General features: G+C 39.5%; 1 protein-coding gene across 4 annotated transcripts in view; it reads right to left on the minus strand.

Moving 5' to 3' along the window:
• Positions 1–288: 288 nt before the first annotated feature.
• The window catches only part of Gnptab (N-acetylglucosamine-1-phosphate transferase subunits alpha and beta), an 81,548-nt gene continuing 53,952 nt past the window's right edge, over positions 289–27,884 (minus strand). For 3 of the 4 annotated variants that reach the window (XM_020169551.2, XM_074084236.1, XM_074084239.1), the window contains 14 exons: positions 25,734–25,895; positions 25,176–25,355; positions 24,785–24,955; positions 23,054–23,177; positions 21,709–21,912; positions 19,920–21,016; positions 17,236–17,435; positions 16,809–17,028; positions 15,955–16,068; positions 12,417–12,502; positions 12,068–12,166; positions 10,166–10,333; positions 4,149–4,239; positions 289–1,672 (listed from right to left, as the gene is read on the minus strand). In XM_020169551.2, coding sequence (XP_020025140.2) covers positions 1,595–1,672; positions 4,149–4,239; positions 10,166–10,333; positions 12,068–12,166; positions 12,417–12,502; positions 15,955–16,068; positions 16,809–17,028; positions 17,236–17,435; positions 19,920–21,016; positions 21,709–21,912; positions 23,054–23,177; positions 24,785–24,955; positions 25,176–25,355; positions 25,734–25,895 — 2,994 coding nt within the window. In that variant the 3' untranslated portion in view covers positions 289–1,594. The remainder of the gene's footprint in view (positions 1,673–4,148; positions 4,240–10,165; positions 10,334–12,067; positions 12,167–12,416; positions 12,503–15,954; positions 16,069–16,808; positions 17,029–17,235; positions 17,436–19,919; positions 21,017–21,708; positions 21,913–23,053; positions 23,178–24,784; positions 24,956–25,175; positions 25,356–25,733; positions 25,896–27,884) is intronic. The other variant, XM_074084237.1, reaches the window with a different exon arrangement.

Here is a 27,884-nt window from a genome sequence, read left to right on the forward strand (position 1 = left end):
TATAACCTTTCTAGAATAAATTCTTTGCTTTTACAATGACACCCAGATGATTCCCTAACTTTCTATCATATAACAAATCCCATTTAGAACCTATTTCCTCCCTATAATGCAACATTCTCCAGGGTACTATAGTACTAGTCTACCCTTACACTACTTTGCACTTAATTTCTGTAGTGTTTAGTAAAGAGTCTGATAGAGTATTTTGGCACTCAAGTGATGTTTAACCTGATAACAATAAACCCAATCCTCGAAGACTTAAAAAAAAAAAATCAAACCATTAGACAAATGTAACTTTTTGAGACTTCAGTTTTGAAATACATAACTTTTACAGCACAAACACAGTATTTACATTTCAAGTTCTTTTTACAAAATATGTGTGCCATTTTTGAAGAATACTGTTGAGATCATGATCTAAAATACCTGCCAAGAGTTCAAACAGGACTCGTGAGAGCAGGTCTCCGCAAATGATGTAACAAAACATGCCTGAACGTCTGGGTCTACCCATACATAAAAAAGAAGTTAATCCTCCTTGTCTGCCAACAACGGACTATGGGTCAAATCTGGCTAGTTGCCTGTTTTTGTACAGCTGAAAGCTAAACATGGGTTTTACATTTTGATATTGTTGTTTAAAAAAAAACTAAACAAAGAAGAATATGTGACAGAGGCACATGTATCCTTCAGTTACTTATTATCTGGCTTCTCACACAAAAAACTTGTTGATCCTTGCTCTATACAAAACCGACTGAGAGAGACAGAAAGCTACTGGGATATACTGATGAGTATTAAACTAGACGCCACAGTTGTGTGCTAGTGCGAAAGGCACTCATTTCTGAAATGAGGCACTTTTGCTGAATATGTACATTTCCAAAACATAATTACATCTGGTAAGTAGCACTGCTACTTAACTCTAGCCCTTTGTAATTAGGCCTGTGCACAAAATCATAGTATTCTTAGGGACTAAACTAAACAAGCACAAAGCATTTCCAATGTCAGTCATTGAGCTCTTCAGTAGTCATTAGTGGTTCAAAACCACTTAAGTGTTAATAAAATCAATAATTTAGATGTTGCCAATAGGTGATATCATGGCATTATTTAAATAACATTCATAAAAACATATGTAGACACCTCAATTCATTATTTTCAGAACTTAGTGGCTACTTATTTTAAAAATGAAAAATGGAAAAAAGGAAAACAGAAGTGAAAAACTATCACAAAAGGCTTTGGAATGCAAACACTGGGGTCTCAGCAATTGCTCCCAAGCTGGCCTTGGCTTCTCATATTAGTTTGCAATGGTGGTGGGAGGAAATTAGCAGCTCTTCAGCAAGCCTTCTTACAAACAAAATGCCAAGTCCATGGGCAAATGCTTTAAAAGTAAAATCAGTTCAAAGCTGCTCAACACACAAGTTTTCAATGTGTTAATTCAATAATTCCTGGGCAGTGGGCTATAACTCAAGCCATGGAACAGCATGGTTCTGGATGTCTTCCCTTCTTTCGGCAAAGTTGGCTAAGCTTCCCAACACAAAAACATCCCTGTGATGCTGAGTTTAAGATGCTCAGTAGGTGCTGAGGTAGATGATTTTCAAATGAAGATCTTCTATACCCTGATTCGATCAGGACTAGCCTCCTTGTGTATCCTCCTCCTGGGAAATATCTTCCGCTTAAGAGCAATCAACTACATGATCAAAGAGAAAATAAATGTTAATTTTCCATATTGATAAAAGTGTGAGAGTATCAAACTTACCTTCTGAGAGCCACATGTCCTCATAATTTCCACAGTCTTACACATAAGAAACAGGTAACAAATTTCCATCATTTTTCTCTGAAAACAAAACTAATCACTAATTTTGTTTAGCTTTGTAGGGCCACTATACCTACAGATGCACACACAAAGAGACCCAAGAGAATTATAGTTATTTTGGCCCACAACTCATTTTTCTAAGATCTATAACCAAGATTTTTACATGGTCATTACCAAGGACATTTATTTTTAAGAAATCTGTTTGTGAAGTCTTTTTATTGAAGGGAAGTAGTCTAATCATACAAACACTGCTTCCTGGTTTGAATATGACTACATTTATAAGACAGATTTTTAAAAATACCTACATTATAAATTATATCAACATGTTTTTCTATACTTAACCTAACAACAATCATGTGAAAATAAAAAAATACCCTACATATGAATGGACTATACTACAGAAGGTTCCTTTGTAAATCAGTAGCTAAGAACTTGGATACCTATCTTTTAATAAATGCTATATCTGAAATGGAAAGCCTAACCATCATTAAATTTTCAGTAAGGTGGAAAAATAATGTTGACCAGGTGCTCATGCAAGTAATCCCAGCTACTTGGGAGACGGAAATAGGGAGCTCAAGTCTAGCCTGGGCAAAAAAAGTTAACAAGACCCCATCTCAACCAATAAAACTTGGTATGGTGGCATGCAGCTGTCATTCCAGTTATGAGGGAGGTGTAAACAGGAGGATCATGGTCCAGGCTGGCCCAGGCAAAAATGCAAGACCGTATTAAGAAAAAAAGAACTAAAAGCAAAAAGGTCTAGGGGCATGGCTCAAGTGGTAGAACACCTCCCTAACAAATGTAAGGCCTTGAGTTGAAACCCCAGAACTGGAGAGAGAGAGAGAGAGAGAGAAGGGAAGAAAAGAAGGGAGGAAGGAAGGAAGAGAGGGAGGGAGTGAGTTCTGCATGCTTTCCATCTGGATCCCTATTGTTTACTTCATTTTCCCTCTCCACAGCTATGTAGGACTGGCTACTTCTTCCTCTAGAGGCAGAAAGCAGGTCTTTGCCCAAGCACCATGGTTTGATTCATAAGCCCAAACTACTCAGAGTAGAGGGAGAGGCAGTACTGGCCGTGAGGGTGTAAAGAGTGGCAGGAACGAGGAACTTGACTCCACCAGGTGGAGAGTAGGATGCTGGAGAGGCAAGGCAAGGAATTTCTTTTTTTTCCTACCTCTAGTTCCCTGTTATCTGCTAGTACAAATGAAATAGAGGAAGACTGACCCTTCTGTTTCCTTTCTGTGTCCCCAATAGCTTCTTTCAGCTGGTTCCCTCTATTTCTTCATCTCAGGACAGCTAAGAGAAAACTCACAGTTTTTTCAACAGACCTCTGTTCTAACAGCAGATAGCCTTTTTGAGATTTTTTTTTTTTAAAGTTTTTTACCTACCAGGAACAATGGCAACAAATACCAAGAAGATGTATATTCCTGCAGATCTGGATGAAGGTTAAATTGCCCTCCTGCCCACTTGCCCAAGCTCCATTTCCTGAATTTCCTTCTATCTGTTCAAGAAGTGCAATCATTTATCCTAAAGCTCTCAGTATTTAGGTACTGTCTCCCTCTTGGTCTGAGTAAATTTGGTGTACATTTCCTTTGAGTGATAGCCAGAAACACTCCAATTGGAGGCTGAGGTGGGCCCAGTTGCTTATTCCTTTTCAATCTTTTTTCTTCACAGCATTTCACACCTGCAGTCTAATGAGGATTCTCTTATTCCTTTCTTTTCACCCACAAATCTCCCTCTTACTCTGGATCCTCACTAAGGAGGCTGAATATACACACAGTGAGCTCAGGGGCCGACAACAGAGAGGAGTATGGCAGGACAGCACACAGATCTGTGGGGCATCTGAAGAGAGAACACTACAGTCACTCTTGGAAGGCTAAAAGAAAGGAAGAAAATTAGAGATGCATAAAAAAAGTGTTATCAGGTGAGGATTCTAGGCAGGCTTTTGGTTAAAAATAGAACTTCTCAGTTTTAGCTGGTAGTCTGCAAGTTAATCCGCTGAGTTCCAGGTAAAAAGCAGGTAATGGATTTAGTACATAAATGAGTAAAAGGCAATTATATTGGCTGCCTGAATATTAAGAAATACATTTGTCATATGAACTACCAGCCAATAGGTGAAATTAAAATTTTCTAGTTGAGAAATTTTTCTTTTCCTTTCTTGGATTGTTTTTTATTTTGAGACAGGGTCTTACAATGTAGCCTAGGCTGGCCTTGAACTTATGATCCTCTTGCCTCTGACTCTCAAGTGCTGGGATTACAGGTATCCACTGACACATATTACTTTGTGAGTTTATATCATTTTCGAAAAATCAGGTGCTAGTGTACCAAAGACAAACTGTCTTTATTTAAAACTTACCTGTTCAGCAAAAAATGAGAATATAGTAAATATAATCAAGGTTGCTAGTACACAGTGAGTCCAAAACTTCAATTTGTCCCGATATGCCCGCCTGTGCAGAGACAGAAGAAAATATGTACCTGTGTTTATGCAATCACTATCATTAGTTAAGAGTTATTTATATACTAGCTTTACAAAATCAATGTGTGAAAGACAGAAACACTGCTCAGAAGCAATGCTAAAATGTTAACACATGATCCATTTCCACTCTGAGTTCAGCTTTGTTATTATGTCATAGTACAAATACTGTTCTCGAAGTACTGAAAGTCATGCAGGCAGGAGAGAAGACTTCAAAGGAAAAGTTACTTGTGGCATTTAAACAAAACCTCTCATTGATTTTTGTTGGTTCATATTCATTTATTTCCTTACTTCATCACTGGGAAATTTCCTACGGCTGGAGGATGAACAAGACCACCATGTTCACAAACATGGGAAGTCACTGACAGGCCCTCACATCAGATGGACAGAAATACATATTATCAAAAGCAAAGTCTTGTGGAAAAACTGACAGACAAGGCCAGCACCACCTAGACAATCACATTTCCTTTGGCCTTGAAGGCGAACAAGCAGTGGGAGAGTCATGGCAAATTCGCAGCGTCCCCTATAGAACTGGCTGAGTGAGGCCTGGGGGAGCTGAGCCCAGGAAGGTGGTGGGCAGAAACCATGGCCTCTCTGGAAAACCCTGCAGTGGGGTTCCAACATAAAACTCCAGTGGGAAAGTAGATGAAATGGGGGGGGGCAGGCGTGTGACACCATCAGGGTAAATATGGAGGCCATTTGAAGGACAGAGTGATAAGTAAGGCACACAGAAGGGGCTGTTCATGGTAGCAAGAATGAGAAGCAATAGAACACAGGAGACATTGTGAAGGTAGAATGAATCAGACCTGGGGACAGCAGGATGTTGAGTTAAAGAAAGGCAGCATAGCAGTTTCTACCTATAACTTAGAAAGGAGTCATGTGTGATGAAGATTCAATAAAAAACGCAAAACATAAGCTTGGAACAGAAGCAAGACTCAGGCCTTGGTGCTGAACTCCAGATTCTCACTCACAACAGTTTGGGAGTGGATGCCTCTTCCTTAAGCCACACACTCTCCCATACATGGATCTTCCTCCTCTTGTTCTTACATCTGTTAGTAGGCTCACAACTGGCTCAGTCAATGCTAATGTCTATGGTGTCATTCAGACTCCACTGTATAATCTAAAGAGCTAAGAAGCCACAGGTATGGGATAGCTAAAGTGCTGCCCCAGCTGGTGGAGTGGCTCAGTGGTAGGGCACCTGCCTACCAAGTATGAGGCCCTGAGTTCAAACCCTAGTACAGCCAAAAAATAAAAAAACAGACTTAGAAAGTGCTGCCCCAGCAGTCAGAGAGCCCAGTCACTGAGGACCTGCTGTGTTCCAGGGAAGCACTGTGGACTTGGAGGCCAGTAAGACACTGCCTTTATCCCTAAAAGGGGCACACAGTTTACCAGGAGAGACAAACACAACCAGAAAGATTGTTGTCTAGTGCAGCAGGTACTGTACTAAGAAAGGAAAAAGAAAAGGGGAAAAGGGATGGTTTCCAGAAGGCAGGGCTGGACTGGTGGGGCAGCACCAAGGGACCAACCAGACAGAAGCAGAGAAGAAACCAGAAGCCCCAGATCAGGGGACTGCAAAAAAAGAAAAAAAACCAAACAAAAACAAAAACCAAACCTAATACAGAAATTAAAGTCCTCTTAAACTACTAATCTTTTTGAAGGAGGGGAGCAGTATGGGAGGGGGTTAAATTCAGGGATTTACTCTTGCTAGGCAGAAGCTCATTTTTGCTTTAGTTATTTTTTCAGATAGGGTTTTGCAATTTGCCCAGGGCCAACCTTAGGTCACAATCCTCCTACATATGCCTCCTGTGTAGCTAGGATTCCAGACCCCCCATGTCTGGCTTCTTTTTTGAGGTGGGGTCTTAATAACTTTTTGCCCAAGGCTGGCCCCAATTTGTAATCCTCCCAATCTCTACCTCCTAAGTAGCTGGGATTATAGATGTAAGCTCCTCACAGCCCCCAGCTCAAACTACACTTAAGCCCATTCCTTTCTTATTCATTTGGGCCTTTGAAGATAAATTCAGTCACACATTAGATTTGGGGTACTGACACTTAGAACCATCTAAAGAACTTTATCTTCTAAGGTAAAGAAAAGTGAAAAGGATGAGAAGTCAATCCTTGCCATTTCTGTAAACAAGACCCTGATTCTGTAACAATTTCTCCACATAAAAAATAAAAATACAAGCTAGGCATCCTGTGGCTCATGCCTATAATCCTAGTTACTAGGCAGACACAGATCAGGAGAAGTGTGGTCCAGCCCAGGCAAATAGTGCAAGAGACCCCATCTTAAAAATGCCCAAAACAAAAAAAGGGCTGGTATAGTGACTCAAGTTCAAGAACATCTGCCTAGCAAATGTGAGGCCCTGAATTCAAACCCAGTAGTATCACCAACACAAAAAAGGGGGAAAAAAAAGAAAATACATAGATATCAGCAATACACATACAAATTGTCTCATTTATCCAAGTTGAACACACTGAGAACTTGTTTCAAGTTGGTAAGGTCTGCTAATTTTCCCTCTAAAGTCTCTCCCAGTTCTGTCTACTGCTTTTTCTCTAGGCTGTGTTCTTGGTTCACACATGAGTGTTTTTGATTACTGAAATGCTATCACTATCATTTGTCTGCCTGCCTCCCATACCCACACAACTCTTCTACTGGTCCAGTGTTGCTCCACACTGCTGTTGGCTGTCACTTCACATCATTTAGATCATCTCTCCTGGGGGATCTTATTTGTCAAAGAAAAAGTCTAATTCAGATACAGTATTTCATAAGCTCTCCTGTCCCTCAAAACATCCCTGAGCACATGGCATGTCTTCTACCAAAAATGCTCTTTCCTCCCTGGAAAAGTCAGCTTAAAACATCTTAATATGTTTTCTTTCTTTTTTATTTTTATTTTATTTTGGTGGGGGGAGGCAGTATTAGGGTTTCAACTCAGGGCCTCATGCTCTCTAGGCAGGCACCCTATCACTTGAACCACTCTGTCAGCCCTCGGCTTAATATTTTAATATTTCACAATCTACTCCAAATGTCATCTTCTCCCAGAAAAATAAGCACTGCCTCCTCTGTACACCAACAGTATTGTACTCTACTGCCACCCTATTCTGTATCACAACTATTTGCTCAGTCTCTGTCACCCTAGACAGACTGAGCACCTCAAAGCCTATACCCTATACATTTCATCTTTGTATTCCTAGTACTTGAGGCAGACCAAAAGTCAAAAATCTTTTAAATGAAAAAAAATATCTTTTCAATTAAGTGTTAGCAGTGGCAGAAGAATAAGAGACAAAGGCTTTGGGCTGGTGGAAAAGGTGACAGGGGAAATTTATGGCTGATAAAAGAGGGCAGTGGGAGCACTGGAAAAACTGTGGTAAAATAACTGGTGGAGTGAGAGACATTAAGGAATGTTAAGGGCATCTCCTTTCTGAAGCCCTGTCTAGAACCATCCCCAGAGCAGTGAGATTTTGACTGCCAGAGCCACAAAGCCTTAGAAGCCATCTGCACTAGAAAACAGGCCAATGGCAAGAAAGGGATTCATTCAGGGCCACGCACTAAATGAGCACTGCTTGGCTTTGAGTCCAGGTCTCCTGGACATAATTTTTTTTTTTTTAAAAAACACTACATTTGGAAAAGTTGCAACAATAGTACAAAGAATACATGTAACCTTTATTAAATTCACTGATTGTTAAAAATTTGCTCTGTGTACTTTGTTTTTTGTTCTCTCTCCCCACTTCCTTTCTCTTGTCTTCCCCTCTCTGCCATACTCTGTGGAAGGGAGTGTGTATTTCCTAAGAATAAGAACGCCTTTTATTTGCATAAATGTAATCTCCTTTCTGCATTCCAATTATTCCAATTATTGGTCCAATAATGAACTTTATAGCACTCCCCTCTAATATATAAGAAAAAATGAAGAAAACATGCAAAGCAGCTTTGGAATAGAGTGGATGTGAGAGAATGAAGGATCAGGCTGGATCAGTTCCCTTTCTACAGAATGAGGAGTGAGTGGACCTACCACAAAGCTGTGAAAGAGTAAGAATGTGCACAGAAGGTTCTTGGCATGGTGCTAGCCATTCATACACTCAACAGTGACCCCGATTACTCCCACAGTACTCAATGCATCAGCTGACTGAACGAACATAAGAATGAAAAGCATAGCAGAAAGAAAATACAAACTGTCACATCAGTGTGACTTGTACTTTTTTTTTCCTAGATAACTAGGAATTACTTCACATATCTTTTTTGATGGTTCCATTTCTCCTCAGGTCCTCTAAGTATAACACACTCAAATTTTCTTTCTTGACTCTGCTATGCCACTTGACAACCTACCCTGGATCATGATTTCTTGAACGAGGTCTCCCCAGTTCCAGCCTCTCTCTTGCCACCCTCTCTCAATTTACTGCTGTTGATACAGCACCACTGCATCCCGCTGCCTTTTCCCCATGCCCCAGGCTAGCAACACCATGTTTTTTAAGTTAACCAGACTTAAAACCTCAGGCAACTTCTGGCTCTCCTGTCCGTCAGACTGGTAAGTCATCAGCTTCATACCATCATTCCTTTTTAACATCTTGTTCTTCATTCCTGCTCCTATGACTTTGATTTGAAATAGCACTCATGGCATCTCAGGTTATTCCAGTATCAAAAATGCCCCCCCACATGAAAGCCAGACACATATAGGTTACCCACTATATGATCCATTCCATAAGCAACATCCCAAACAAGTGAATGGAAAAAGAAGGAAAGAAGATGAATGGCTAGTGAGGGGTTAATGGTAGAAAATGGTGAGTGACAGCTTAATGGATATGGAATATACTTCTGGAGTGACGAAAAAAAATTTCAAACTAGAGAGATGTTGCACAGCATTATAAATGCACTAAATCCCAGCAATCTATACATTTTAAAATGCTCAAGCATATTATGTGACTTTCACCTCAACTTTTTAAAAATGCTATCCTTGATGTTTACCTTCTCTTATTTTCATCCTTCACAAGTTTCTGATAACTTCTACACAATACTTACCAAATGTCAATCTTTCACTCATCTACAAAGTTTTCCGGTTGGTTCTAAAAGCTAACCTAACAGTCTGGTTGTGAAGGCTTATGTCCTACTATTTCAGCATATGAATTCTACAGCAGAGTCAGGCTGGCACCCACACTGCCGAGACCACTGTCACCTCAACCTGTTGCTCACCGTTGTTACCACTTTCTTTCAGGACTTAGCCGAACTGCACTGTTCCAAAACCCTTGGCCAGCTCAGTCCATATGACTCATGTCTCTATCGTTTGTAGTAACACAAGCTCTTCCCTATTGGCATTCCCCTTCACTTACACATTGATCAACGAACAGTTGAATAAATGAATGAAGTTCCAACAAAAATGAAAAAAGCCAAGCCAGGAGCTGGTGGCTCATGGCTGTAATCCTAGCTACTCAGGAGGCAGAAATCAGGAGGATCACGGTTCGAAGCCAGCCCAGGCATATACTTCCACAAGACCCCATCTCAAAAAACCCCTTTTCACAAAAAAGGGCTGGTGGAGTGGCTCAATATAGGCCCTGAGTTCAAGCCCCAATACCAAAAAAAAAAAAAAAACCAAAACAAAAAAACCCCAGTTACACATTTTTTAAAATTTCTTAAAATGCCAGTAAATGTCTTTTAAACATTATATAACCATGTAGTTAAATACATAGAAAAATAACACATTAAAGAAATTTCATCACTCTAGGGCTGTGGTACGGCCAATTGCTAAAGCACTTGCCTACAAGTGTGAGACCCTGAGTTCAAACCCCAGAATTGCAGAAAAAAAAATCTAATATATATGTGTGTGCGCGCGTACACACACACACACACACACACACACACACACACACACACACACACACACACACACACACAGAAAAAAAGAATGAGAATTTACCATTCCTGAAGCTCATGCATATGAAGGAATCGGTTCCGATACTCTCTTGGCAGCTCAAACTGGGAAGGTATTGGAAACATGGATTCATAGAAGTCCCTGAGAACGGCCTTCACTGTCTGAGCATCTTTATGATTGTGGTCAATGTTGTCATTCAAGCAAACAAACTTCCTGGAATAATAAAAAGTCTAGGTTATCAGTTGTCATGAGCATGATCCTGACCTGACAAAATAAGAAATATGGACTCCAAATGAAAATATGTTTTTTTGAGATAAGGTATCACTATGTTTGAAGCTGGCCTCAAACTCATGATCATTCTGCCTCAGCCTCTCAAATGGTGGGATTACAGCATGAATCACCACACTGGGTTCTCCAAAAATGCTTTAAATAGGCTTATGCCCCAGGTTAGCACATTTGTTGATATAGCCCTCTCGGGGGAGTAACATCCTGTAAAATCTTCCTTTAGCAATTCCTCACCTGAGGAATGTATCTCAGTGACAGTGTGCCTGCCTCGTGTGTGTGAAGCCTTGCGTTTGACCATCAGCACTGCCTCCCACCCAAAACAGAAGTAGTACCAGAACCAAGTTCTTTGAACAGTTGTCTTATGAATGGTCATTTGATAACCGAAATGGAGGTGGTGCCTTAAAGCTACAGACCCACAAGTTCGATGTGTGTCTGTGAACCAAGCTGTAAGCTGACGGAGTCCAGCAAAAAAGCAAGGGATGAAGCTTCCCTACTTGTCTCAAGTTCTCTTTGAGGCAAAAGTCACTAAAGTAAGGGCCCATTAAAATGGTGGGCTGGGATGACAACACTTTCGAAGACAAAGAAATATTTTTAAAAATCAAACAAATTTGATAAAGATTTCAGATCCAAATACCAGCTCATAGGAAATACAGGAGACATGGGAACATGTTAAACAACTAGGAAATGATCAAAGGAGCACAAAGTGTAGGAAATCCACACAATACAGAATCATATATACATGTAAAAATTATACAGTTGAAAGACAGAAATGGATGGGGAAACCTATAGATATGCTACAAAAATTTATTTGATACCACTTCAATAAGCTTAAAAGCAAAAACACATATTAAGCAGGAAGTGGCAACAAAGAAGTAAACGTTTTCAGATGAAACGAGATCAAATGTAAACTGACTGTTGTTGAAAACAGGTGATGTGTAGGTGCAAGTTCATACTTGCCCCATTCTATAGACTCACAGATGGCTTTAAATCAAAGGATACTCCAGAGCTATGTTAACCTAAATGCAATATGTGAGCCCTGATTGTATCCTATCCTAAAAAACAAACAAAAATCCATGAACAGTTATACAGAGCATGTGGGAAAGCTGAATAATGGCTATCTGTGAGATGGTCTCTGGCCACAGAGGAAGCCAACACAGCAGGGCAGCAGCAGATGTCATCAGTCAAGACCAGAGCCTGCCCTATCCCAGACTCTTGTTAGAGGTATAAACATGTTCTGAACCTGAGGTTACTGTGAAGACTACTTTCCTATGACTGACTTAAAATGAGCCCTCAAAGTAAAGAAAAACAAAGAAGAGTTAAAAGTGATAAAATATGTTTCAGAAACACAGGAGGCATCTGCTTGCCATGTATCTTTTTACTAAACCCTGTGCCTTGAGGTGCCACAAAGATGTTTATGAATTCTTTCACTCAACAACTTTCAAGCAGGCAAACCCTTAGAAGTTCTGCAGTCCCTCTGTGTGGTGAACCAATCCCAACATACAACCCTTATCTCTGTCAGGCCCAGCCCAAGCAACACCTCTTCCATCATTAGTCTGTCTATTTGCTCCACTTGGAATTAAGTCACTCCCTTTTCTCTAGTCCTGCTCCCCTTTAGTCATGCTTATTTCCAGAATTTAAACTATGTTTTTAAAGAATCATTACCTGGGATTTTTTCTAATATCATCCAGCTGGCCAACAACGTGAGAAACATTGGTACGAATCATTTTGAATGCAATTTCTTCTTCTCCCATGATTTCAAACCTAGTTGTCAAATAATATTTAAAGAGGTTAACTATTTGTGTAAGTACAAAAACAAAATTTCAATAGGAAAAGCATTTTTAAAAACTCAAGTGGATTCAACATGCACAGAACGAATGACTCTTTCTATATTACTAAAAAAAAAATCATCTATAAATTTTAAAAGAATGCTTAATAGAATATTGTAAAATCATGAAAATTCTAGGCCTTTGAAATCATTCTTAAGCTATGCAAAGATGTATATGCTACTTACCTATATTTGTTCTTGTCCTTATATGCTTTGTGGATTTTGTCAGTTACTGGTTTACAGTTGGTTACTAGACTTTTAGTGACTGGTGGCTGTGAGGAAATACAAGCAGACCAGAAATTCCATCAGAAGCTAGAATTGAGGCACACTTCAATTCAGGTGTCCAGAATTTAAGGGAGGCACCAAAAGACACAGTAAGCAAGGTAAATATTTAATGCAACAGCTTTGAAAAGTCACATTGGCAGCCTAGTAGCTAGTCACCTGTTTTTATAAAGTTCTATTTTAATCGAATATTAACTCTACAGTATGTTAAAATAGCCTTTATGTTACAGCTTTTTTTAGAAAGAAAATTTCTAACACAAAATATAATTAGCTAGTCTGTATGATATTCATAAGCAAACTTGTGATTCTTATAGTCTAATCAGAAAATACTTTCTTTATTGTGTTACATGTTAATTACAGTAATGAAGTTTATACCTTTGAAGTTCACTCAAGTAATGTTAGTGCTGCCAATAAAATAATTATGCTCTAAACAGTTTATTTGCATTAAGTCTTAAGACCCAATTATAATCACTAGAAACTTAATTCTTAAGATTTCTTATTTAATTCTTAGCTCTCAAAGGATATTTGTTGATTCTAAATTTCATGCCATGAATTTGACAAATGGTTAGGTCTTACTAGAAAGCCAGTTATTTGCAAGAGAAAGAAGAAAAATAGAGAAAGAAAAAGAAAGGCAAGTGAAAGCACAGATGTGGGAACAGGGATGGGAGAGAAGTCTTGAGTGAGAACTAAAATAGGCTGGGCCAGTAGTGGTGCTCCCAGGAGTTCTGTGCAAAGTCAGTGGCCTCTCAGCATATCACTGCATTGACCTAAAGAAATCACAGACCAACTGGAAGTGTTGCTCAAGAGGCAAGAGGTAGAGTGCCTGCCTAGCAAGTGCAAAGCCTTGAGTTCAAATCCTAGTACCACCACCAGAAAAAAAAAAAAAGAAACCAGAGGATTGGGTTAAGGAGAAAGGTTGAGGGAAGTAGTTCAGGAGCCCCAAACCCTTTCCATTTCCTTCCTCTGTCTTATCCACACTCTAAGCATGCACACACAAAGACAATATGGGAAAAGATAAATGAGGGTGGTCTAGAGCTTCCCGGTGCCTACTTTACCTCTTATGCAGAAAGGGTATGTCCAGACTATTGAGAGAAACTTAGTTATATTGATAAATACAAAGTTTTAACCCAGATTTTTGTCCTCTAGATGACTTAGAGTTGACTGAATTAAAGTCATCTAATGACTCTAATTTCTGGGAAAACAGAAGAGTTACTGAGTTACTGTCTTATAACTAAGAATGTTCTTCAGCCTGTACAGTCTAATTTCTAAGTTTTAAAAATTATTTTAAGGTGGGGACCAGTGGCTCACACCTGTAATTCTAGCTACTTGGGAGACTGAAATAGGGAGGATCACAGTTAAAGGCCATTCCAGGGAAAAATGTTTGTGAGACTCCATCTCTGTGGAAAAAGCTGGGTGTGGGTGGTGTGCGCCTATCATCCCAGCCACAGTCTGAAGCATAGGATCACAGTCCAGGCCCACTTGGGCAAAAAAGTGAGACCCTATCTCCAAAAGAACCACAGCAAAAAGGGCTGGAAGTGTGGCTCAAGTGGCTAAGAGCACCTGACTAGCAAGCATGAAGCCCTGAGTCAAACTCTAATACTCCCTTTCTCCCTAGAGACAGGAAAAAAAAACGACTGTGATTACCTAAATATCGTCTTAGGAATTAAGAAGAACACACTGGCAAGTGATCACTAACATCACGTAATTCACAAAGCATCTTTCACAAACTTAAGTACTTTATTCCACTGGATCACCCAAAGACCCAGAAGAAACCTCTGGAACCTGCAGATGAGCTATCATCCTGCTTCCATGTTACCAGCCTGAGCAAGCGCTCCTGCAAACCTACCACCAGGGCCATTCTCATTCTCCACCTGCTGGTTGCCATCTACTTCACCATCTCACTAGAGCAATTTCAATTAGGGCTGGACACTGGGTCTAACTGCTTTATTTATCTCAGCTCCATTGACTTCGTAGTTCTAAGTTTTAGAATAGTTAGAAAATTTATTGCTTCTCAGCCTTTTGGCTAAGAAGGGTAGAATATTTACAGAAGTGTCTTTTTTCATTATTGTTGTTGTTTTGTTTTTTGAGACAGGGTCTCAAATACTGTGATTCTTCTGCCTCAGCCTCCGAGTGCTGGCATTATAGGCATGCACCACCAGGCCTGATGAGAACTGGCTTTAAAGTAGCACATATCTGTGTACTTGCAGCATGAACCCAACTTTCACATGACTGCTGATACTTGTACTTTGCTGACCTCTGTACCACGGCTGCCACCTGTCACACTGCGGCTGCTCGTGAGTCAGCCTTCACTGGACTGGATTCTCTGAGAACACGGGTGAAAAACAATCCCTGACATGCACAGTAAATGCTAAACAAATGGGTTTCTTCTTTCTGGAATCAGATTTTTAACTATTTTATAATGCCTCTCTCAGTTACTTCTAGGTATCTGACTTGCAGTCAAAGATAAATTTCTTATATATGGATTAAGGATAGCAAGCTAGTAAAACTTTTTAGAATAACATTTTATTCTGATTATAAAAAACTATTCATTATAGAAAATATGGAAAATACTAGATATTAAAACTACTGTGATTTAACCTTCTGTCATTTCTGTTATTTTTTGGGGTAGTGTGTTGTGGGGGATTTGGGAATTTTCCATAGTTCAAATCATGCCACGTATATGGTGCTACCCATTTCCCCCCACCTAATCTTATTTTGTAAACATTTTTTCATGTCAGTAAAACTGACCGTAAACACCACGTTAAAGTCTGTATTATACGCTTTTCTAATACCGAATTCTAAGATGCATATATTTTCACATTTTAACTTCACTTACTTTTTATTTATTCATTTACTCACTTACTTGAGATATAGCCTCACTCTGTAGGCCAAGCTTTCCTCAAACTCACTATGTAGCCCAGGCTGGCCCCAAACTAGTGATCTACTTGCCTCAGCCTCCCAAGTGTTGAAATTGCAGGCGTGCACCACCATACCTGCCTTACTTTGCCTACCTTACTTATCTTTCTCTCACCATCGACAGTCTTCCAATTATTTCAGCCAAGAGGTATTCTGATGTGGTTGTACGCAAATCACACAACCCCACTCCAGGTAAGATCGAGAGAGTGGCAGCATCCTCCCCTCTGAGGAGTATTTCCCCAGCTGGTGTTTAACCTCAGGAGCGTTCTCCTACTCCAAGGAAAAGCTCTTGGGCTACTTTCTGTCTCCTTGGTGACTAGAAAGTCTGCTTATGGAATGCAAGCAATTCATCTCAATACTATTTTATAAATTCAAAGGGTGGGAAGAGATTTCAAAGCAAGATACAAAGAATTCTGGGTTATCTGTGCCGCAACCTGACATCAAAGACATATATACACAGAACCTGCCTCTAGTTTTGGATGTGCTACTCAGAAAGGGTGCAAAAACAAGAACCCAGGCCACTTACCAGGTTGGGGTCATAGTATGCTTCCTGAGTAGGTGGAATAGTGTTTAGCTGAGTGATATTAGCAGGAAGCATTTTTGAACAATTTATTAACATGTGTTCCAGACCTGTTAAATCCTAACAAAGCAAAATAAAAATATAAACCTGTTATGTATATGATAGGTAATGGTTATGCTCTTAAAAATAAAAATTATGTAAAAAGTTTCCAAAAATGGCTTACATGCTAGCTTCAAAGAGAGTTTGACTATATGACTCTTAAGTATAAAGACCTCCTAAAAAGAGCAGAATGAGAAAATTTGACCACAAATACAACATAGTGGCCTGTGGAACACCCACTTTACATGAGATAGTCCAGGGGCTCACAAGAAGGGACGCTCTGCAGCTTGATTTATCTTAGCATCTTCACTAGCAAGTTTCCTACACCTGGGGCTGGAGGATGCACTGATAGAGACACCTGGTTCAACTCTCCACCTGAAGACCCAGAATAAACTTGCCACAAGAATCTTCTATGCAGGTACCTACTGTCTGGTTCTTCCTCAGATAACAGAAAAACTAATTCCTACTGAAACTTATGAAAGGTAATCTCTTAAGATACAAACTTCAAATCTGACTTTAATTCTGGCACTAAAAATGGACTAGTTACAACACCATCCACATTAAATGTTAAGAATTACTTTGAGAAATGAACCAAGCCTTATATGCACATATGAATAATAAAAGAAAAATGAAAAAAAAATTTAAAAAAAAAAAGAATTACTTTTACTTGCATTAAAGTGGAGTACGTAGCAGAAAAAGCAATGTCAGAAATACAATCTTCATTTAAAGTATCACGAAGTTACATTAAAACAAAACAACACCTGTAAACTTAAAGGCAGGTCGTGAATTCTGGTAGCCAGTGTTCGAATTTCCCTGTCGGACAAGACACCAGACTGATCTGTATCAACTTCGTCAAAGACTTGAGATATATTCAGTGGCTGAAGTGCGCTCATAAGATAATAAAAATAAGAGAAGGCAAACTGCATGTCCTCAGAATGGCGCACTTTATGAAATGACGTCTTGTCAAATTCTTCAGGGAACCTGGCCAAACATAACATATGATGAGTTCTGGATAGTAAAAATATATACAGTATTAAACGTTTGTGAACTTAGAACTTCTTTTCTTCTCACTTTCGAAAGTTATCTGTAATAATATCAGTCATCAATTTTAGCACAGCAAATAATGCAAATTTCAGGCAGCTTTAGCTCTGCATACAAGCAAGCGACTCAGACACAAACAGGACTTACATATCTTGCAGTTCTTGCATAACAATTCGGTCAATCATGTGAGGCATGTGTGCAGGGACTTTCCGAGACGTGAATCCAAACTTGCTGTTTAGAATTTTATTTACATATCTCAGTGAATCTGCAAATGTATCTTTTAGTTGCCTCCCGGTATGTTTGCTGTCAGTAAAATATGCCAACTGTGTCTTCAATGATTCTTCTTCCTGAAAGGAGAATGCACGTAATTCAGCAATATGTTAGTGCAAAGTGAACTTTCTTAACACGAGATAAGGTACTGTGATATATAATGTGGTAATAACTAGTCACCAAATGTCCACAAGAGGCAAAGAACATGCATGATACCATGCGTTAAAGACCACATGAGCAGGACTAAAGTGCATTTCAGTGCACTGAAATCACCAATATTGGCTTGAGAACAATAGTTGTGTGGCGGAGATCTATTTGCAGCGTACTCTTCCAGAACTAGTCACTAGTCAGGCGCCGGTGGCTCACACCTGTAATCCTAACTACTCAAGAGGCAGAGATCAGGAGAATTGCGGATGGAAGCCAGCAAAAAGTTTACAAGACCCTATCTCAAAAAACCCATCACAAAAAAAAGATCTGGAGGAGTGGCTCAAGTGGTAAGAGCACTTGCCTAGTAAGGGTGAGGCTCTGAGTTGAAACCCCAATGCCATCACAAAAAAAAAAACAAAAACAAAAACAAAAAACTATGATACAATAGTCACTGACTAAGATTTTAAAACCAATTCAATGCAACTTAGAAAATTTATTTCCATAAGTTTGATAGACTTCCATATCAAGCTAGTTCTGCTTGTGACATCAAAGTGGCAAATACTTGAGTTTTGAGCACGAGGACTAGAAACAAATCTGATTTCACCATACAATAGTGTTAATGTTAGAGTCAAAGCCACTAGAAGGCACAACTAAATGGACAAAGAAATTTGACAAAGAATCTGAACACACTTAGCAGGAGAGGAAATACTTTTGCTTCCCACACAGACTAACATGTGAAGCTGACATTAACTGGTGTTGGTTAACCACTATTGGTCAGCCTGTGGAGCAGCAAGCATTCCTGCTCACTGCATGTGGGAGTGTGAAGTGGAGCCACGCTTTAGAAGGACATATCCACCAGATAGACCCAACCTAAGGAAAGAAAAATTTCATCTAGTGTAAGATACATGTACAAGAATATTTGTTTTAATGCTAGTCATAATTGCTAAACATTGGAAGTAATGTGCAGCACTTAGGAAGAGCAATGGCACTGACAAGAGTAGTTTACCTATATACTACTAAATCAAAAGGCAACCACAGGGAAATACATGTACAGTATAATTTCACTGTTACAGAACAGAAACTATATAGCTTATATTTTATGTAATTATAGGAAAATACTAGGAAAAGTGGTTATTTTACGAAGGGATACTGGGGAAGAAGACCTTCCCAATTTTTTAAGTTTTTTTTTTTTTTTTTTTTTTACAATTTCTATAGTAGTGCTTTTGTAATTTTTTTAAAAGGAAAGAAAAGGTGGAAAAGTGTAGAAATTAACATAGGCAAGAACTCCGCAGTCCTTCACTCAACAATAGTTAATGTCTAAAGAGCCAGGCACAAGATACTTCCCGAAAACACCGAGAGGAACAAGACATGGTTCCCCTTTCACCCTTTTCCTCCCAGCCCAACATGTACCAGTGGCTGTGCTTCTTCACTATCCAGCCTAGACATGTGACTATTCTTGATCTGTCAACTCTGACCTTGTCCAGGGTCAGCTCAGAGGACACTTCCTCATGGATGCCTTCCCCAATGCCTCTGGCAGAGCCTAGGCGCCCTCCCAATGGACTCCTTGCCTGTTCTTCAGCAGAGCCCCTTATTTCATGGCTCTAACTATCTTTCCACAAACCTGTCACCCCCACAAGTTTGAGTCTCCATGGGTGGCAACTGTGTTCTGGTTGTCTTGCATTCCCCAGCACTGAATAGTGACAGCACTTGGGAGAAACACAAATGACACCACAACAAGATGGAGGCCATGCCTGGCAAAGGAAGAGCGCTCCAACTTTGTGGTTTGGCTTCCACTGACTTGCTGTGGTGAACCTGGGAATGCTAACAAGCTTATCTGAACCTCGGGTTGTTTTCAACAATAAAGCTGGAAAATCATCAGATCTGACATGCTAAGGAGACATAAGATGCCTCCATTCTCCAACTTCCTCAGGTTCGCTCCTGGCTAAATCCCTTACTCACACGGGCTGTTTTCTCAACTGTAAAATGAGGATAACACCAGTAAACACTCTCATATGGTACTTTTATTATTAGGATTATTGGTGAAGTTAAATGAAATCATGTAAGAAAATCACGTAAGCTTGGCACTGGTGGCTCACACCTGTAATTCTAGCTACTCAGGAGGCAGGGATCAGGAGGATCGCGGTCAAAGTCAGCCTGGGCAAATAGTTCTTGCGATCCTATCTCAAAAAAAAATCCATCACAAAAAAAGGGCTGGCGGAGTCGCTTGAGAAGTAGGCCTTGAATTCAAAACCCAATGCCACAAAAAAAAAAAAAAAAGAAAGAAAATCACTTAATTCAGTATTCAGTGGCTGGCACAGGGAAGTGCTGAATAAATGATAGCTATTATTATATCCACTTATAAAGTTACTTATTTCTCCAGAGCAGGACAAAGAATAAGGCTGGATTTAACTTACATCAAGAAGATCTTGGAAGTATTTTTTCTTCTCCCATGGCAAAAAGCCTAGGTAACTTCCTGTGTAATGCTGCAGCTTTCTTCCGGGTAATACTTCATTAATACCTGTGTGATCTTTAGCATTTTCCTCCATTCTGTTTTTCTCTTCTTCTTTCCCTGTGAGCTTTTCTTTTGCCTCATGGTTCTCAGGTGGAATAATCAGAGATGAGAGCTTTTCTTTGGACATACTCCCACCTACTATACTTTGGTTCTGAGTCTCCAATTTTAATCTTGCTTTGGTCTCCAAGACCATGGGTGGGTTCTGATCCTGGGAGTTACCATTCACATTTACTTTCCTTACTGGTAAAGTTGATTTCTGTAATCTTTGAGAAGCTCCTAAACTGTCTCCAATTTTGGAAACCAAATTTTCTGATAGGGCCTGCAAATTAGTACTCATTTCACCTGTTATGATGATAGCTTGATTCTTTACTTTACTATCCTGTAAGTTCATCAGAAATGACCTCAACAAGGCTGACTTGGAAAAGTTGTAGCCTTTCAAAGTGATGTCCCCACGTTCCAGTTGCAAGTCCAAGTTGTGAAGACTCAACTGGGTCTCTTTTGGAAGGAGTGAAATATTGACCACAGGAATTTTCATCTCCTCTTGGAATCTCCCTGTTGTGTTAACATTGTGTCTCTTGACCTTTGGGAAGCGTTTTTCTTCTGGAACATCCTCAAAAAGGATTTCTGCCTCTGGAAGAACTGTTGTGGGGCCAACCAAATTTTCGTAAGACTTCTGGGTTGTAGAATTCAGTTTTGGTCCTTCCCTTGTGTCCACGTCTACTGTTATCTGGATTTTGAATTCTTCATCATTTGTACTTTGAAATGTGAGATTAAACTGTATTGTGGTTGCGTTCATTCCACTATGCATTATGAGGTGGATGGTTTTCCACTTATTGGCAATAGAAGCGTGTCGAATTATTGGGTTGTCACTGTAGGCACCTTCAACTCCTCTTTTGGCTATTTTTGCAAAACTGAAATAAGGCAGGTGTTCACCCTTTGGGATAACATAGTGAGTCTGGTTTGGGAGAAGAGTTACTTTATACATTTCATGAAAATGATCTAGAAAAAAAAAACCACAAATGTGAGTTACTTTAGGCAGGAGTCTTACCACTTGAGCCACTCCACCAGCCCTCGTGATTTATTCTAAGTGAGGCATTTTAACTCCATTTTCTTTTAATTCTTTGGCTTTGAGTTTTTACTTTCTAAGGATGATTTTCAATTCTAATATAATAGCTTCAGGAATATGGCTCATTTCACTGCCTACAGTAGTAATAGTAATTTACACGGACTGCTAACTGACCAAGCATAGAGATATGGCCTGATTCATAACAATAAATTATAAATATCAATTTCCATGTCATTTCATCCATTAGTTAAAACAAAAAATTTGGCCAGAAATGACCTCTATTAATAAACTATCAAAAAAATCCAGTTTTTCAAAGCATCCTTATTTAGTGAATCACTGATCTCCTTTTATTGCTTCAAATTAAACCTCATCTCATATTTTCAGCGAAGGTAAGTCTGTTTAGTACAAAAGAATCAGATAGGAGCAATAATAGGAAAAGATATTTCAAAAGTGTCTACTATTTTTCCAAAGTATCTGCGTCTTTTCCTTATTTTTAAATTACGATTAGTTTAATAACAAGGCTAAAAGAGAGAAAGATGGAGAATAATTACTTCAAATAATAGCTCCTCTACTTGTCAAGGATTTCCCCTTTATTTATAATATGTTTTTATGGCAATAAATATACCTTGCCCACAGTCACCAGCATCAAACCCACAAGACAAAACATTGCAGGCTTGGTCACAGAACTTATCGGCAAGCCAGGAATTTGCACATCCTTGATTACAGTAGGAGACACTATTTATTCCTCCACCAAACTGCCAGGGCTGTCCAACTCCAATACTACCAGTACCCCCGCCTCCTACAACATAGCGACTCCCTCCACTGTTACCTGTAAAAAAAAGAAGAAGACATAAACTTGCTGGGCTTATTATTTTGAAAGAAGACAGAGTTCTTCATTTCTTACTAAAGTTTGCAAGACTGATGCATGAACTGCAGTCAGAAAAGGTTCCTCCCTATCTTTACTAAAAGGTTCCATGTATCTTAAGAAGAAACTGAAAAGGGAGCATCACTTGTCCGTATGCTAAGACTCAAATCTGGAGGGTGGTGTAGTAGAGTGGTTGTGGTGGTGGTGGTAGTAAGGATTAAGAAAGGTAGGGTGAAATAAGGGAACAGGAAGAGATTATTTCAAGGACTGGGCTAGAAGCATTGCTCAAGTGGTAGAGCACCTGCCTATCAAAGACTGTGACTATCAAAACTGCCAAAATATGTCTGAACATGGGACTGACCTATCGCTCTCAAATATTAATATTCTACTAGTTGCTGAGTCTCTTGTCTGCACACATCTACTTCATACACCTTTGTTATCTCCCTGCAGTTACTTGTATTTTATAAAAGTGTACCTGGCAGATCTGACTGAAACACAACTTGAATGTTTGTTTCCTCTAATTTTAACACACTTCCAATCTATTTCCTCATATGGAACATGTGAATGATAATATCTGTGTGCACATACTCTCTTTCTTGGGGAGAAAAAATTCAAATGGGTAATGAATAATGCTCTATAACTTAGTGCTTTACAAATTGAAATACAGTAAGTAAATGTAAAATTCTGCTATTATCAACAAATCCAAATATGAGAATGTGAGAAGGGGAAAAGAGGTGCTCAGGAGATAAGACAGTTACTTTTTCTGCATCTGTTTGGTCATTCCATAAGCTATTACCAGCCATAAATTCCTATAAGAACCACTTAAAGTTATTCTTGCTCTTGGGTTTGTGTAATTAAGAGTATTCTACATTTTCGTATTTCAAATAGTCAGAAGAGGCATTTTCAAATGCAGTTAATATGTGAAAATGCCTTCAACAATGAATAATATGAATAAACTGGCCACAAGGAAACACTGATACCACTTCCCAAGAGTCTATGGATTCCTGATTATTTCAATACCTGGTTTAGTTAAGGTGAGAGTACATAGTCAATGAATGAGAACAATCCATGAACATGAACAAATCACATTTTAACACATCCTTACCAGAGCAATCACCACCATCCCAATCACAGGCGGAATTATTACAAGCCTTGTCACAATAGCCATCTTTAATCCAGGAGCCAGGGCAGCCCTCTGCACAGTTTGGCACAGGCCATGTCAAGTAAACCTACCATAAAGCCAAAGAGAAAACACAATGATTTCTCACACTTCTACACTTAAATTAAAATTTCTTTAAAAAAAGAAACTGAGCCCTTATAAAGGCCAAAGTTTTCCAAGGGCTATCTACAGTCATGTTTGCTCTAAGTTGGACTGTGCCCACACAGCTTACAGATTCTTGCTAGTTGTCTGTGCTGAGCACATGTGCTCTTTACCATTACTTACAAAAAGCAGACAAGAACTCAACTCAGATTAGTTTCTTACAACATGCTCATAATCTACTTTGAAATGAAGTAGCAACATGTCAGACTCACACTTGAGGACAAAATTATCTCAAAGTGGGTGGGCAGTATGCCACAATCACAGCTTGTCTGTGACAACTCACAATAACTTCCAAGTGTGTTTTTTTTATGCATAAGCTAGTGTCAAGGCTAAGAGAAGGAACAGGTGAACTCTCAGTAGCCTTTACCTCCCATGCATAAGGCTCTGTGATAAATTCATCAGCACAGCATCCTGAGCTCCCTAAATTAGGTCTTGTACATGGCACTTTTTAAAATTAAAATCACTAAAAATAAATATGCTCTCCTCTTTTAAAGTCTCTGTGCCTTTGTTCATTCCATCTATTTTGAATGTCTTTCTTTACCTCAACTGAAGCTTACTTGTTTTTCAAAAAACCCATCAATCTTCCTATCCCACCTGATTTAAACCATCAGTGCTCATACTCCTCAGCACAAGGCACACTGGTCAGCATGAAAACCATACACGTTATTTACTTTGTGTTTGTCCCTGTTAAGTCACAAGCTCAACTTCCCAGCCCTATAGTCTAACAGAGAAGAGGCAAGTGAGCAGGGAGCACGAGAATGAGCCCAGTGAGATGGCATAAGCACTAGTGAGTGATGTCCTGCTGTTAGCGCATACTGCTGCAGTTTTGTAAGCTCAGGATGAAAAGTCTCCAACTGGTCACTAAATCCTTTCATTAACAGTAGCTGGGTATTTGTACTTTTTTTTTGCTCAGGGCCTACACTTCAAGCCACGCCACCAGCACATTTTCTGTGATGGGTTTTTCAAGATAGGATCTCTCGAACTATTTGCTCAGGCTGGCTTTGAACCACAATCCTCCTGATCTTTGCCTCCTGAGTAGCTAGGATTACAGGCGTGCCCAGCTGGGTATTTGTATTTTTCCCACCATACAGACTGAAAACACAGGGGTCATGTCATTGCCCAGGGTTGTGCTAAAGAGCTGCTCCAGCACCTGTACTCTTAAGCACCTCTCCATTGGCCTCTCTGCAAAGTGTAAACATGAGAAGCTGCCTTATGTAAAACTACATTCATACCTTTCTATGTTGGTCATTTTGCTGACACCCTAACTACAATTTTGTTGCAGTGATTTTGCTGTAATAGAAAATGTAAAGGATCAGGAAAAAGGGCTGGATTCTGGGTTTCTGAGAATGTAGGGAAGCATATTTCCTATTGTACTGTTCTTACTGTTCAATTGCTGACTCTCCAGAGCTTAGCACTCAGAAGCACTTATTTAATACTTGAATATAGAAGCTTATACACTATTTCTTATTTGCTAGTGACTTACAAACTTGGCATCCCCTACTCTTAGGTACTCACCTTCTGACCTTTGGAGTGACTGTAAAAATCATCTGGCCAGACATCCTTCCCAAACATGACATCATCATTTAGGTAAATAAACTTCTGTGACAGACCTTCAATGCGATGGATGTGACTTTCAATAGCAGGTGAACTAAAAGTAGGCAAGTGGCTCAAATTTCGAAAAACATCCTTTTAAAAGAAAAAAAATAAACACACAAGAGAGAGAAAGAGGACAAATGAGAGTTGTTCTGGTTTGATTTGGGTTTTAGAAAAAAACAGAAGGGTTTAAAAAAAGAAGAGTGAACACGGAGGTAAGAAGGGTAAGGGGAATCAAAGTATGAGATCCCTGTACCACATTAAAAGAACGGATAGGAAACCACAGACTTTTCATAGTTGGAAAGCCATGTACCTGGTGTGTTACTATTGTCACTCGAGGATTGTCAAGATTCAGCCAGGATGGAATCTGCCCATTGGTGACGATGAAAATATTCCGAACCCATGGTGCATGCCTCTCAATAGATCGCAACGAGTATCTCAGCTCTTCATTGTCTTCAAAACGGCTGGCAGAAACGTCTTCATCTTGCTTGGACTGGGAGAAACATGGACACATAAAGACGTGAGTATCTTTAAGTCTAGCTTCCTCCAACTTGTCTTTCCCTTCTACCCTCTCTGGTCTCAGGGTGCTCTGGCTGACTTTCAAAGATGCAGTCCTAATTTAAGCATCACAAAAAATGCAAAAGATTCAGATGTTAAAAAAAACCCTCAGAAATACAGCATTTCTTTGTCATAGTTTACAAAAAGGTTCTTAAATTCTTGCTTGTTTCAATTAATATTAAACTACCGGCAGTGACTGGAAATTTAGAAAAGTTCCAATCAAATCACTTCTCTTTTAAGTCTTCTTCCGTCTCTTAACATACTGCTTGTAAATCCTTAATCTGAGTTATAAAAGAATCTCTTCTTCCCTTACCTGGCTGATGGCACTCAGGTCCCACAATAAGTATGCAGGACTTATGGTCAGTTCTTTTCCATCGATGGTCATATTCTTCTTAGTTTGCTTATTCAGTTCTTGGAAATCTTTGGGGTTATTCAATTTTAGAAGGGCTACACTGGCCTCGGAATACAACTGCAACTATCAAATAACAAGACAGTTACATGGAAAAACTGATCTTCAAGAAGAAACATCTTTTAACTCACAGCTTTACATTTAATCTTGAAACAGAAAGACTGTATCACCAAAAGAAAAAGATCAAACAGGCTAGATGCATTTCCCAGACGAATGCAACAAACTAGGTGTTAAGAAACAAGAAGGGATGGAGGACATGGTATGAACAGGAAACTTCAGGCTCCATCTGAAAACTGAGCCACTACTCAATGCCACCTGGGCTGCCAAGAGACCAGAATCCCCCACTCTTAAATGAAATCTCCCCAACCTTTCCATACCAGCTCAAATGTTATTGACTGTTCTTCATTTGAACAAAATCACATGTGCTGGCCAACAGTTTTTGACTTTTATTCTAGCATACTACCAATCTTCTTATACTGGGGGAAAGGCCTTGCAATGTTACTGGAATTGGTGACTTGCATCTGCCAATGAGTGTCTGATCAGTTTCCTGCTTCATGTCTGGACAGTGTTACCGGCACACCAGCCTAAAGAGCTTTTGTAGGAAAACTAACTTCTGGGTCAAAGCTTTTGGAGTAATCATATAAACCTAAGAGGAGACACTGTAAACAGCAACAAGTTTTACAAATAGGCTTGTCCATCCCATCAGTGTCCTTCGTTTGTTTTATGTTTTGACTCCGTAGCATACAATTTCCTATGACAAGAAGCTTTCAGATCAGAAAATGGGGAAGGTGAAAAATCACTAATCTACGCCAGCAAAATCCTTCTACTCTTCTGACAGAGCCGATGGCTTTCTTTCTTAATTTACAAAACAGAAGCAAACACAAACTATTATGGGCTCTGAACTCTGTATCTGCTACAAGACTATATTTAGTGTGTTTTCTAAGCATTTGCCTGAGTTGCAGATGCCAAGAAAGGAGATGTTGAAGTTAGAATGCTTATCCCCACTCTTTTTGTTGTATACGCTGCTAACTCTTAGCATCAACTGCGTGCAGGTGTACACATGCCCACCTGTGTACCACCTTCTTAATTACCTTTTTTTTTTTTTAACCATGACAGTACCTGACTTGAGTTAAGCACTCAGGGGAGACAGTTCTCACTACTGTCAATACCTGTATCAGTGTGTGTGGTGGGGGTCCAGAAGCAGCTGCCTGGGTGCCTGCCCATCCCCCAGTCTCTTCATCCCTTTCTTTCCACTCCCCATAGCACCTCTGGGGACTCCCTGGAGAAAATCGCTCCTCTAAAATAAGTACCTGTAGTAATTTAATATTCTAACTTAATTTTCAATTTATTATGAGGAAAATAGCATTATTTTTATTTCTTCTATTCAAATATGCTCTTTTTAATTGTTGTTTTGGTGGTACTGGGTTTGAACTAAGGGCTTCATACTTGCCAGGCAGGCACTATACTGCTGGAGTCATACCTTCAGTCTCTAAATTGCTTTTATCACAGAAAATTATTTTGAAACTTCACAGACATTCTCAAATTTCACAGGTTTTTATACATTTTAGATAAATTTAAATCTAGGTCAGGATCTGAGGTTAGTATGTTTCTGAGCTATAACAGCACATCCAACCTTGATCTTTGAGTTCCAACTCATAGCAAATGTCATTTATTGTTGGAAATCGATTTATGACAGCATTTTTTGTTTTGCTTTGATTTTTGCCTAGGCACTATTCATTAGGGAGCATCAATTTCACAGAAGGTACAACAAATTAGAGCGAAAAATTAATGAAATTGAACTACCTTAACACTTTTCATTTTAACTTGGCAACGGAATACCGTTTCTACTTCAGTTTCTGCCACTGCTGGCTGTGTACTGGTGCAGACCTTGCCCTGGGTGGTTAGCAAGTCCCAGAGCTGAAGGGTCACACTCAGATCTGTGAGGTTCTGAAACCTGAATGTGTCATTTCCTGGGGCTTCTGCTGGTAGGCAACCCTAGCCTGTGAGATGCACTGAGATGGATAGTAGCTAACCAGACACTTAGCACCACATGTG

Source organism: Castor canadensis, chromosome 8, assembly GCF_047511655.1.
Source record: "Castor canadensis chromosome 8, mCasCan1.hap1v2, whole genome shotgun sequence".
In the NCBI taxonomy this organism is placed as follows: Eukaryota; Metazoa; Chordata; class Mammalia; order Rodentia; family Castoridae; genus Castor; species Castor canadensis.